Source organism: Olea europaea, chromosome 7 (assembly GCF_002742605.1).
Source record: "Olea europaea var. sylvestris chromosome 7, O_europaea_v1, whole genome shotgun sequence".
Classification (NCBI taxonomy): Eukaryota; Viridiplantae; Streptophyta; class Magnoliopsida; order Lamiales; family Oleaceae; genus Olea; species Olea europaea.
In genome coordinates this window covers 7247160-7260479 of record NC_036243.1, presented here as the reverse complement: position 1 = coordinate 7260479, position 13320 = coordinate 7247160, and the positions used below count along the sequence as shown (strand labels likewise).

The 13320-nt window shown below is 34.5% G+C and overlaps 2 protein-coding genes across 10 annotated transcripts in view; both read left to right on the top strand.

The window, feature by feature from the left end:
* The first annotated feature begins 1425 nt into the window (after window positions 1-1425).
* LOC111396837 (cleavage stimulating factor 64-like) lies at window positions 1426-11972 on the top strand. Of its 4 annotated transcripts, none has more exons than XM_023023374.1 (11): window positions 1426-2007; window positions 2145-2223; window positions 3611-3785; window positions 5633-5666; window positions 5788-5847; window positions 7266-7447; window positions 7948-8025; window positions 8191-8226; window positions 8344-8850; window positions 10741-10917; window positions 11490-11972. In XM_023023374.1, exons 1-11 carry the CDS (start codon window positions 1971-1973, stop codon window positions 11619-11621), a joined length of 1497 nt encoding a protein of 498 aa, XP_022879142.1. In that variant the 5' UTR covers window positions 1426-1970; the 3' UTR covers window positions 11622-11972. The 4 variants fall into 4 exon arrangements, with proteins under 4 accessions (XP_022879142.1, XP_022879139.1, XP_022879141.1 ...); XM_023023371.1 differs by having other exon boundaries at window positions 1427-2007; window positions 10738-10917; XM_023023373.1 differs by lacking the exons at window positions 5633-5666; window positions 5788-5847 and adding an exon at window positions 7051-7084 and having other exon boundaries at window positions 1427-2007; window positions 7206-7447; window positions 10738-10917.
* Window positions 11973-12692: 720 nt separating this feature from the next.
* Window positions 12693-13320, top strand: part of LOC111396835 (probable splicing factor 3A subunit 1) — a 6311-nt gene continuing 5683 nt past the window's right edge. For 5 of the 6 annotated variants that reach the window (XM_023023370.1, XM_023023369.1, XM_023023367.1 and 2 more), the window contains exon 1: window positions 12694-12892. The gene's annotated coding sequence lies outside the window, so the exon portion shown is untranslated. Of the gene's footprint in view, window positions 12893-13320 lie in introns of all 6 variants that reach the window. The other variant, XM_023023366.1, reaches the window with a different exon arrangement.

Here is a 13320-nt window from a genome sequence, read left to right as displayed (position 1 = left end):
TTTTCCATGTAAAATTCTTGTTATCGAGCATTCCAAAATGGTGAAAATTTTCATGGAAAATGGACATATCAAATAGGCCCTTAATCAATTTCAATAGTGTCTGATGGCACAACTATTGACAACCACACCCTCTTACGGAATCCGGTCATAGGGATGATAAAAGTCTTCGTTTGTACCTTGTCTGGTCGGGATTGACCTTACATCTAAATATTAATTAAAATCGTGTTTAAAAAAAAATAATATAAAAAAATAAATGAATAATATAATAAGGCCTTGTTCGATAGAGACTTTGAGAATTGATTTTTTGACCATTAGAAGAAAAGTGAGGGTCACATATGAGAGAACGTAAAAAATTACGGTTGAAATAGTGAAATAACGGTAAAAAATCAATTTTGAGGTGAAAAATCATTCACAAACACCTCTAAGATGTTAAATGGAGATTTTTACTTGTTCGGCTTCCAAAATTTTTTAATGGATGAGGATGGTAATGGAAAATTCAACCCCACTGTGTTGCGTTGACATCTTTATTAGGTCATTGATACAACTACAAATTGTCGATATCCCCATTCATCTCTTGGCTATTTTGATAGAATCAATATGTTTAAATCAAGATCAATTTGAACGTGTCAGATTGACTTCAACAATATTTCAAGCCCTTAATAGTTACGATTTGCATATAAGTCGTTTCATAGCCCAACAATGATCATGAGTCGGTGATTGGGGATGAAAATGGACGGGGTGATGGAACTTTTGGGTTGAGGAAGATGGATTGAATTTTATGTCTCTTTTTTCATTTTCGTTTTAATTTTTAATTGTTTAAATTCGAGGGCAACTTTGTCATTTTATATCAGTTTAACAGAAAATTAAAATGGACACATTAATCAGGGACAAATTGTTCCAATTTATAGAAGGCTGGGGACATGATTGCTACTTTGAGCAAATGTTGGGGATAGTGCATGCAAAAAAGCAAGTTATTTCTTTTGATAATTTTTTTATTTTTATTTTAAATAGATGTGTTATCCTCTATTTTTTACGTGTTTAAGAGAAGTTACCCTTTTCGGTACCACCTTTGTCATGGATTAAAATAAAAATTTTAATTTAAGTTAAAGTAAATGATTAATTTTAACTACTGGCGAATTCAGCTTCCGGCATGAATACGAGCTAATACCATAAAAAAAAAAAAAATTACTCACAATTTTTTTTTAACTAATTATTATTATTTTTAGAGGGGATTTGGGGTGGACGGACGGACGGACGGGCTGTAGCACTGGTCTATTCGTACCTGAATTTGCCCTTGATTTTAGCAACATATTTTATGGATCATACAATTTTTTAATCACACATTTCATTAATTTTTATTAAAATATACTGAAAGTTTGATTTTAATCCTACCAAACAGTGGCTTAATTCACATACTCGCGATTCCTAAATAAATAAAGCAGTTTGTTTTTTCAATTTTTCCTTCTCAGTTTTGCTCTTTAACTACGCCTTTTGATAATTTCGCTCTTTGTTTCTGAAAAATTGAGAGAATAAAGAGTCAAGAGGTGTTCGCAGCTCGACTCGCAGGATAGCCGAACCGGTTATTGTCTAGCCCTACTTGCCATATTCGACCCAGTACTTTACATATCGGAGATCAAAAATCTCTGGATCTCTATGACTGTATCTGTATCTGTATCTGTATCTGTATCTCTACTTCGTACTTGTAAATAAATAATTAAAAACAAATAAACTCTCATTTTCGTCAAAAAAATTTCACACTCGCATGGTTTGCTGATTATACATATAGAAACCCTAACCCCCAATCTCGTGTAGAACAATAATTAATTACAGAATAACTGGAGTGGATAATTTGAGGGTTTCTTTTGTTTTTTGCGTCCTGAATTTTTTTGGTCAGAATTAATTTTGAAAAGAGGATGAAGCTGAATCCCTATATCAGCTTCACCTTTTTCTGATAAAACTGTTACCGCTACATGGCCAGTTCTCAATCTCAGCATCGCAGCGTTTTTGGTTAGTTCTTCCTACTTGCTCTATCTTTTATTTTAATTATATTACATAAAAATTCTTCTTAGTAATAGTCACAAGAATTATCAGAGTGATGAATTTTTTCGCTTTTTACTGATAATTGTATTGGTTGACATATATAGTTGGGAATATACCGTATGATGCCACTGAAGAACAACTCATTCAAATTTGTGAGGAGGTTGGCCCCGTTGTTTCATTCAGGTCAGTTCAAAAGATTTTGGCTTTCCACTTCTCTCCGGCTATCCCATAATTGGAAAAATAAGTCCTATTTGATTTATTATTGCCCCATGTAAAATACCTCTTTTTTAGGTTCAATCCTCGTGATATTAATTGGTTGCATTGAAGGGGTAATCTAGGAACTTTATAAAGAACACATTACTTTTGGTATCTGGTTGTGAGAGTTGAATTGATCATTTTAGATCCATGTTTTCTAGATATAACTTTTTGGACAAGCGTCCGTTCAATCAAGATGTCGGGATGCATTACTGTATACTTAAATGTTTGAGATGAGTGAAAGAAAATGTACATAGGAAAAAAGTGCAAAGGAGATGGAGGTCTTAGCAATTAATTTTTAAGGCGAAATCATCAGGATATCACCTATATATACAAACATTAGATTAAATGTGCATCCCTAGTTGGTCTAATAAAATGCCAAGGACTTAACTTTTAAGATCTCATTTCTGAGGCCCATAAAATAGAAGCAAAATCTTGGAAAAAGGTGAAGCTTGATGTTTCCAGACATGCCAAAAGCATAAAATATGGCGTGGTTTTGCTTCTGTGCTGTATACTGAAGTTTCATATGGCAATTCTGCTAGTAAGAAGTCAGCCAATTTGCCCTGTGTCCAAACCTTCAAGGGGTTGTAAAACCAGTAAGCAGCGCCATGCTTTATTTGTGCAACAATCTTGCCAGATGTTAGTTTTTGATGTAGAAAATTTGCTTATAGATCACATCAATGTCCAGTTTGTATGGTGTTTTTTCTTCTTCACGTCTTTCTTGTTGATTTATATGCAATAGAGATGCCCCAGGGGGAGGGGGGCGAAGGCCAAGGCCGATTCAATTCTGATGGTCAAATTAGATATGAATATATGAAGTATAATACAAGAGATATCTCAATAAATTTATGCAAGTGTAAGGAGAAATTCTCCTTATGTGTAGGTCTTAGGTGTATTTCCTTGTGTTATCTTTACCTTCATAAGATTATTCTGTCAAAATTGATTCACTTGTTGGTTGGAGGTTTTAATATCTGTGAGTGATGCGATTTTTAGAGTGTTAAACTCATTTGGCACCGTGATCGTATTGACTCTGTGCAAGCAAGATTTGTTACTGAACAAATTTTGTTTCATTTTCTGATCTGATGTGTGCCTGAAGTAATCTTTGAAAGGGAAATGATGCTATATTGGCTTCAGTTGCATATAGAAACGAATGACCTGATATTCAGTGCGTTCTTCAAAGATTTAATTATCAAGAGAATCTATTTTGTATTGAAGTGAAAAATAATCTCAAATGGACTATTCTGTATTATAACTTAAGCATTTATGTCCTTAATTGAACGCTGCTTAAATGATATCCTGCTTCTTTTTTACTCAGATTAGTTATTGATAGAGAAACTGGGAAGCCGAAGGGCTATGGATTCTGTGAATACAAGGATGAGGAGACAGCACTAAGTGCTCGTCGTAATCTTCAGGGATATGAGATAAATGGACGGCAGCTACGCGTTGATTTTGCTGAGAACGACAAGAATGCTGACCGAAATCGTGAACAGGTAACCATTTAGACTTGCAAGGTTTTTTTTTCCAATTTTTGGGGCTTTTCTTTTTCCGGGGATATTTTTCTTTAGTTACTCCAAACACACTTCACTTTTGCTAGAGCCTTTTCAAAAAGCATTGTTTTTCATATCGTACATTTTGTTAATTACACCCGTGCTTATCTGTATTGGTCATACATGAAAATTTTTGGTCTTTAATGCCACTTCGTTGCTGGATTCTTTATATTGTTGTGTACTTGTCAAATTTCCTGTGTTTTCTGAGGATGATTGTTTTTGGGATTTTGCTGTATGTTTATGGCCAAATCTAGGGAGTGGAGAGGCAGAAAATATCACTTAATAAAAAAATTTAGATTCAAGTAATTCAAAGTTTAATAATTTGTAATGCAGTTGGTTAAGTATGAAACCCTGATTAGTATGCAAGTTTTCAGTAGAGCTCAACTGAGGAATTTGAGAAGTTCTAATGAGGAAAGAGATTCCCATGACAATAATTAGGTCAAGCTGTGTAGGTTCAATGTGAAGTAATGAAGACATATTATTAGATCTTTCTTTAAGCCGAAGACATCCTCAAATGAACCTATAATTGGAGAGGGCTAGCACAAGCCCCTTCAGAGTAGAGAGAGAGGTGGTCCATTGAAGAAAATCAAAGCAAAATGCAGCTGGACCTGCTATTAACGTTGGCTTATCTGTCAGTCGCGTTGGGTCTGAAGCTCAGTTGACCCATTAACCTTTTTTTTAAGCAAGAACACCCAACAACTTATTAATGCGAATTGATGAACAAACTCAAGGTTCAAGACTGCCCTGACATGGTTACTTCTATTCAGGTTAGATCAACTCACCTATATAGTTGGTGTTCAATTGATAAGAAATTTATAATTCTGATCACAGCTACTTTAACAAACCAGATCCAGCAATATATTTGCTCCAATTTCAATCAGAGAAACTAGTTTGGTTTTGTGCTGTGACTGTAACTCAGATATGTGGTGTAAATTAATTGAGTTGCACAATGATAATAGATTGTAAACAACCGAAATTTTATTACCAGATAGAACATATTAAATTCAATATGTCTGAAATCAGAGCCTTACAGGAGGACCAGTTCTTGAAGAAGAGATTGTTAATATTATAGCATCACTGTGTTTAAAGAACCGATTTAGATGATGTAAGGTTATCCGTAACTGGTCACTATGTTTTCCTAGTGAAATGCCGACAAAAAAGTAATGTTCTTTAGCACCACTAGTATTATGACATCATTCTAGGAGGCATTATACATCATTAAATGAAAGGTATAATTAAATGAATCACATAATCTCACTTTTAATTGAATCCATCACATAATGCTACATAGACTAGTGCTAGATAGCATTATTAGCTGCAAAATGGAAGTTTTTGATTTGAAATTCCATAGTGTTGACGGATTTTGCAAAGGCTGTATTACTTGATTTAGACAGTGAGTCCATTTGTCCAGTTCATTCCTTAATCCCATAAATTTTACTAAAGATCATATTTGTTAAATATCTATGATATACACTGTTTTTATTGAATATCTCTTATATAATATGTTCTCGTGGCTTACAATCAAGTACAAGAGAACTACACCCATCAAAAAAAAAAAAAAAGGGAAAAGGAAAGAAAGAAGATCAGATAATAATAGAATGAGTCATTATATCTGGGTTTATCTTATAATTTCAGACTATCACCTTATAGCTACATATTCCAATATTACTTATAAAGCTATACCATTAATGCTGGTTCAAATTGGTTAAGACCGACTCTATATCATTGAGGAAAAAGAGTATGAAATGTCAGTTTCACCTCTAATTTATGATGATTGTGTTTTCATGCAGGGTCGGGGTGGTCCTGGAATGGTCACAAATGTTGGCAAGTTTCATTTTTTATTACTTAACATCGCATTTATTTTAAAATCAATTATGTAGTCATAAGTTTTTTTAATCATATTTTCTGCCAATTTTGACTTATAATTATCGCCAATGAAATACAGATCCACAGAAACAATTTGGGGGCCCAGCAGTCAGTGATCTTAGTTTTCATCAGCCATTAGGTGACTCAGATGCAGCTGGACCTGCTATTAACGTTGGCTTATCTGTCAGTCGCGTTGGGTCTGAAGCTCAGTTGACCCATTAACCTTTTTTTTAAGCAAGAACACCCAACAACTTATTAATGCGAATTGATGAACAAACTCAAGGTTCAAGACTGCCCTGACATGGTTACTTCTATTCAGGTTAGATCAACTCACCTATATAGTTGGTGTTCAATTGATAAGAAATTTATAATTCTGATCACAGCTACTTTAACAAACCAGATCCAGCAATATATTTGCTCCAATTTCAATCAGAGAAACTAGTTTGGTTTTGTGCTGTGACTGTAACTCAGATATGTGGTGTAAATTAATTGAGTTGCACAATGATAATAGATTGTAAACAACCGAAATTTTATTACCAGATAGAACATATTAAATTCAATATGTCTGAAATCAGAGCCTTACAGGAGGACCAGTTCTTGAAGAAGAGATTGTTAATATTATAGCATCACTGTGTTTAAAGAACCGATTTAGATGATGTAAGGTTATCCGTAACTGGTCACTATGTTTTCCTAGTGAAATGCCGACAAAAAAGTAATGTTCTTTAGCACAACTAGTATTATGACATCATTCTAGGAGGCATTATACGTCATTAAATGAAAGGTATAATTAAATGAATCACATAATCTCACTTTTAATTGAATCCATCACATAATGCTACATAGACTAGTGCTAGATAGCATTATTAGCTGCAAAATGGAAGTTTTTGATTTGAAATTCCATAGTGTTGACGGATTTTGCAAAGGCTGTATTACTTGATTTAGACAGTGAGTCCATTTGTCCAGTTCATTCCTTAATCCCATAAATTTTACTAAAGATCATATTTGTTAAATATCTATGATATACACTGTTTTTATTGAATATCTCTTATATAATATGTTCTCGTGGCTTACAATCAAGTACAAGAGAACTACACCCATCAAAAAAAAAAAAAAAGGGAAAAGGAAAGAAAGAAGATCAGATAATAATAGAATGAGTCATTATATCTGGGTTTATCTTATAATTTCAGACTATCACCTTATAGCTACATATTCCAATATTACTTATAAAGCTATACCATTAATGCTGGTTCAAATTGGTTAAGACCGACTCTATATCATTGAGGAAAAAGAGTATGAAATGTCAGTTTCACCTCTAATTTATGATGATTGTGTTTTCATGCAGGGTCGGGGTGGTCCTGGAATGGTCACAAATGTTGGCAAGTTTCATTTTTTATTACTTAACATCGCATTTATTTTAAAATCAATTATGTAGTCATAAGTTTTTTTAATCATATTTTCTGCCAATTTTGACTTATAATTATCGCCAATGAAATACAGATCCACAGAAACAATTCGGGGGCCCAGCAGTCAGTGATCTTAGTTTTCATCAGCCATTAGGTGACTCAGTAGCAGCAGCTGCTGCAACTGTTATGGCAGGAGCTCTTGGAGGTGCTCAGACTACTAGCACATCAAACCAGATTGGTTTGCAAAGTCAGCCAGTGTTGGGCACTGATCCTTTAACTCTTCATTTGTCGAAAATGTCAAGGAGTCAGCTGACTGGGATTATCTCGGAGATGAAGGTTGGTTTCTGAATAAGATTCAGATTGCATTAGTGGATGATCTGTCTGGAGTGTGTGAATAATATGCATAGTAGGTAAATAATAACTTTATTGCTGAAGCAGTAGAGTTTACTAAAAAAATAAAAATAAGATTGAAGACAACTAGAGAGCCAAAAATAAGAAAACAATTTCTATCAAGACAAACTAATTCTATTCTCATAAAATAAATTCTCACATGCATAGAAAAGTTTAAATCAGAAAATACAAGGAACCAAAACTGTTGCAATTTATAAAGCTAATGGAAGATAACAAAACTTGGGTGCGGCAGTGCTCGCAAGAGGAATAGGCTGAGCACCAGTAAATCTACCATATTGCAAAATAGGATGTTGTCAATACGTGCTCTCCAGAGAAATCTATTCCTCGTTGATATATATATATATATATATATATATATATATATATAGAGAGAGAGAGAGAGAGAGAGAGAAACATAACAGGGTTTATTATCATGATGATGGCAGGCAATGGCTACACAAAAGAAGGAGCAAGCACGGCAACTATTACTTGCCAGCCCAAACTTGTCTAAAGCCCTTTTCCAGGTTCTTATCAATCCCTTGGTATTTGGTAACCTTTCAATCCTTTGCTAGGTTCCAGGCTGGTATTAATTTTGTATTGATCTACTGTTGTATTATACTTAGTCTTACGTCATCTGGAGCTGATGATAACATTCATATTTACACATTTCTACTTGACTTTGAACCCAGGCACAGATAATGCTAGGAATGGTTCCCCCGCAAATGGTTTGTTCTGTTTGTCCATGACAGCTATTTTTTATTTATATTTTTCATTGCAATAAACATTTTTCTGGGCAATGACATTGCTTATTAGTAGATTTGAATGATCTTTGAACTGTACAGTTGCAGATGCCAAATATTCGGCAATCTTCTTCCCAGCCAGCACAGTTTTCCCTACAAAGTGGACAACATGCTATTACTCAATATCTCCCTGGACTTCCCCCACTCCCAAGGATGCATCCGAATTTGTCCCATGCACAGGAAAATCAAATCTCTTCTTCCCATCCAAACCATTATCCGGTACTCCCACAAATTCCTACACAAACACAGATTCAGCGTCCACAGCTAACCCAAAACCAAGTCCTTCGGCAAGGCCAACTCCCCGCACAGCCTGGAATTTCTGTTCTTCCCTCTGTGCGTCCACAGGAACTGGGAAATTTGTCAGTTAGACCACATATTCAGCAAGGAACTTCCTCCTCCTTGAACCAGCGTGTGCACACTCCCATGTTACAACATCCAGGTCCGATTGCATCTACTAGTTCAGGGTATGCTGGGCAGATGATCACTCCAAACGCAACATTAAAACCTTCCTCACAGACGCATTTGCAATTTCCGGCTCAAGGGTTCCAGGTGCCAAACTTTACTTGAGCTGCCTTTATGTAAGAGTTGAAATGTCAGTACATAAATCCGTCGTTCCAAAGTGTTGCTTAAAATTCATTTTAACATGGTTGAGTCTCAAGTATGGGATAAGTCGAGTAAAAAATTAGTACAAATCTTCGGAGTTATCAAGTGAAAGATACTGTAGCTTTGTTGAAACATCCATAGGTCAAAAGTCTCAAGTATGGGATAAGTCGAGTAAAAAATTAGTACAAATCTTCGGAGTTATCAAGTGAAAGATACTGTAGCTTTGTTGAAACATCCATAGGTCAAAAGTCTCAAGTATGGGATAAGTCGAGTAAAAAATTAGTACAAATCTTTGGAGTTATCAAGTGTAAGATACCATAGCTTTGTTGAAATATCCATAAGCCCTGTTTGACCCATATTCTATATAAAAAAAAAAATACATTCTTAAAGAGTCAATTGACATCATTTCAATTACACATTTTTCAATAAAATAATATTGCACGTAAATTTAAAAATTTTCCTTATTTTTTAACCATACACTTCCTATCAATACACTATTCAAAAATGCATTCTTATGAAAATAATGTGGCTCAAACAAGGGCATAACATGATTGTACTTGTAGGTTAACTTTCAAATTAATAAAGTTAACATATTGGTTACATTTTATTTAGATGTGAGTAGATTAAAGAGTGGGTAGTTTTATATTTAACCTCAGAATGAAAACTCTTGAATATTTACAATGTGACTAGCTGCAAGTTTAGGAATTAGAACTAATTTTCTATTATAAAATTTCTGGCATAAATTAGTATGCATGCACATTTATTTATGCTGTTTATTGATTTTCTGTTGTTTTTATTTTAATCTAGTCATAGCATGAAACCGAATTTAAATGATACACTGGGGTTCAGTCGAGGTTTTGAAATTTCTAGATTGAGATAAATGGCCTTGCCTTCATTGGAAAGCTTTTATGCTCTCGTTTGATGCTTAAGTAAGACCTACAAAAACAAAAACCAAATTGCAGAGCTAAGCAACCAGAATTTTTTTATGGTTTAATTGTGTCCATGCAGTTTACCGTTAGTAAAATGTGAGGATGAAAGAGTAATGACAAATTCTCTTCTATGCTTCTGTGCCCAATCATGGGAACTATGTGACGTCCTTGGAAGAGTGTAAATTTATAGAAAATGGAGTTAAGTAAGATAGAGACCAAACATATGCGTGTTTTCATCGTAAATTTAAATGGAAATTTCCGAATTTTTCCAGCCAATGTTCTGTTATCAGAAGGGTTGACTCTTTGGACATATTTGCAAGAGTTCCTATGCCCTATAAAGTTGCAGCAACTTTATTGGACATTTTCTGCGTATTGTAGCTGTTGGGCACATTGAACTCTTGTCCGTATATTTTCTTCATTCTCCACATGCAATAAAATGCAAGAGGGGAAAAACTTATTCATAAGAGAACATTATGTTCAACTGTATTTGGAGATAACAGTTCGATGAAATCACAGGGCTACTTTGGGGAGTCAATATGCCTGGGAAACCTAGTTAAACCAAAGAATATGTGTTCTTATGTCTATAGTTGTTCTTTTCTAATACTACCTCCATCCCATAAAGATAGGCTCGTTTCTATTTTCTTATTGATTAAGAAAATGTAATCAATATGGTTGGACATATAATTTTTTTTTGTATTTTTCCTAAGATAACAATGTACATGAAAGAGAAGCATATTAGAAAACCAAAAAATATCTATACTTTCAACAAGGAAAGTGACCTATAATTTGGGAATGACGAAAAGGGAAACAAAGTCTATTTTTATGGGATGGAGGTAGTATGATTTTGGTATCATGTTGCGAATGTGAATCAACATAAAATGGTTTTTGTTTTCTTTTCTATTAGCAGCCTACCTCGGTTGGCACACAGAACAATATGGATCTGAAAGGGCATAGTGTAGACCAAATGAACCACTCATCAAATCTGGCTACACCTGTACCTGGAGCAACCCCAAATTTTGTCAATTCTAGAAAACAAGATTCCAGATCAGAAGGAATTTCAAACTCCCAGAAGCAGGAGGCTGAGGTGATTATTCTCTCCTCAGCAGTATTTTCTCTTTAACATCTTTGCTTGTCGTTCTGGTTGCGAAGATCTGATTTTTACACACTTTCTATTGAGACACACCCTGATCCAAAGGACTGGAGATAAGCTGCATGTTCAAATCCATTAAATTGATTATGTGGAATTAACGTTGACAAGTCACTTTCTTTCCTCAGCAAGAGGACTATTGTCAAATATGTGGCTTTTATTTGTCCAAATTACATTATGTTATATGCAAGCGTAAATCTTATGAAAAGGAGTACTAGCTATGGTATATAACTATCTCTAGATGGTTTTTAAGGTTTTGATCACGTTAGATATAACAGTATGCAAAGGTTCGCTTTAACAAATGCTTCTGAGGAATTCGAAGCAGAAAGATTCCTCCAATTAGTGTAGACACCGATTTTACCTTCATGATGGGAGCTTTTCCTTATGACTGCTCTTCGATATTCTCATGATTGCGTAAGCATTTATGTTGGTTTCATGATAGATGTCATGGTTGACCTAATAGTATGTTCTGTTGATAGTGTTGTCTTTTGTTCTCTTTACAAATGCAGGTACCCCCCGAGATGGAATCTGCCTTAATTCATCAAGTTCTGAGTCTGACACCGGAGCAGATAAGTTCCCTGCCACCAGAACAGCAACAAGAAGTTATTCAGCTCCAACAGATGCTACGGCAGGCTACGTAATTTAATGTTTCACAGTATACGATGTCCCCAGATAACCCAATGGACAAATTTTCCCACTCAAGAGTGTGAGGGAAGGGCAGTGTATTATTGAAACAGTTTTACATTGTCAACTGATTGTTTACAGCTCTAGTCCAGGTTTCTATAGGCTGTAGAGTCATTACATTCTTGTAATATTTATAAGTTTTGATTAGAAGATGAATGAAAAAAACAGAAAATTTTGCCATTTGGTAGACTATGGGTCCTTTTCTTTTCATATATGTTTGTGTAAACTTTCTCAAATTTCAAGTCTGATAGGCTTGATTTGTATCTTGCTACCAATTTTGGTATAATGAGGATTTTTTATTTTATTTTTTTAAATCTTTCTTTGCAATAGTGTGCCAATATATAATAATCTTTTCTGGCTTACACTTTGGATAAAAGCATCCTTTCGCTGTGGTATGTACCTATAACCAAATCTATTGCAGATTTGGGCTTCTCTGGATGCTGCTATATGCTTCCTGTTGAGGGAAAAGATTCTTAAAATCATGCCCTTCTACATCTTGACAAATCAGGTTTCTTATTAGTTTGATTTGCAATGCTAAGGATATTGGATAACTATTAGATTACACGTAACTGTTAATTTCTCTCTTTAATTAATTCCTAAATTATCAGTTAAAATCTCCGTCATTCAGGTATAGGGATCGTGTTTTTTGATCCTTCTTTAGCCTGAAGGGGTGCAATATATTAAAAGATAAAATTCCATATCGAATAGAGATGAAAATACAAACTCTTCTTAATAAGGTTAATATTTTAAAATGGAATTTCAATCCATTAAACTTCAACGAGCAATTTGTTTAAATATTTATTTATTTATTTTTTATATTAACTTTTATTTTTAATGAAAATTTTAAAATAAAATATAAATAAATAAATTTGGAGTGATCTCGAAAAATACGGGGCGAGTCCGGAGTGGGCCCCACGCTTGTCTCTGTAAAATAGACAGTTTGACCCATGTGATAGATTAGCCCAATGCTAAAAGGCCCAGCCCATGAACGAGAATTGTCCAGATGAAATTCTCGAAATTGCCCATTTACATCATCCTGTTCCCAGCGCTTAATCCTTCCGAGGGTTCCATTCACGCAACATTTCACGCATAATTCATTCGCTCTCGTTGAACCGTAAATTTTATTGAAATTATTCTTTCGTTACATATTGAGGAGGAAGTAGCTTTTCGCTTCCTTTTGATTTCGCTTAAAAGACCGTGCTGCCTTGTTACAATATCTTCCAAACAGGTGAGTACTCCGTAATTAAATTTTGTCGTATTAGTTTTTCTTTTTATGATTATCGAATAAGTTTTAGTAAGATGCTATGACCTGCCCAGACCCTAATGCTCCGTCGGGATGCAATTTTTTTAGGGATTTATTATTTTTCAGTTCAACTCTTACTTCCAAATTCTGCGTAGGAGTTTTTATTTCTTATTATTTGCATTTCATTTGAAGCCCTAATCTGGCTTTGTAAGCACATATATGTTATGAGGTTCTGTAAAAGGTTCTTTTGTTTGTGAAATTTTTTGGTAATAATACTGCGTGGGTAATTTGTGCCCATCTCCATTTCTCTGCTCGGATATTTCCAATTGTAGCATAGCCAATGAAAGTTGGGTATTCAGGTATATGAATGAATTGTAAGTTTAGAAACAACGTTTTATGTGTGTATGTAATGT

Coding starts and splice junctions, on each gene's coding strand:
- LOC111396837 (XM_023023373.1), top strand. CDS start 1,971: ATGGCCAGTTCTCAATCTCAGCATCGCAGCGTTTTTG. Junction 2,224..3,610: donor GGCCCCGTTGTTTCATTCAG/GTCAGTTCAAAA, acceptor TTTTTTACTCAG/ATTAGTTATTGATAGAGAAA. Junction 7,448..7,947: donor GGATTATCTCGGAGATGAAG/GTTGGTTTCTGA, acceptor TGATGATGGCAG/GCAATGGCTACACAAAAGAA.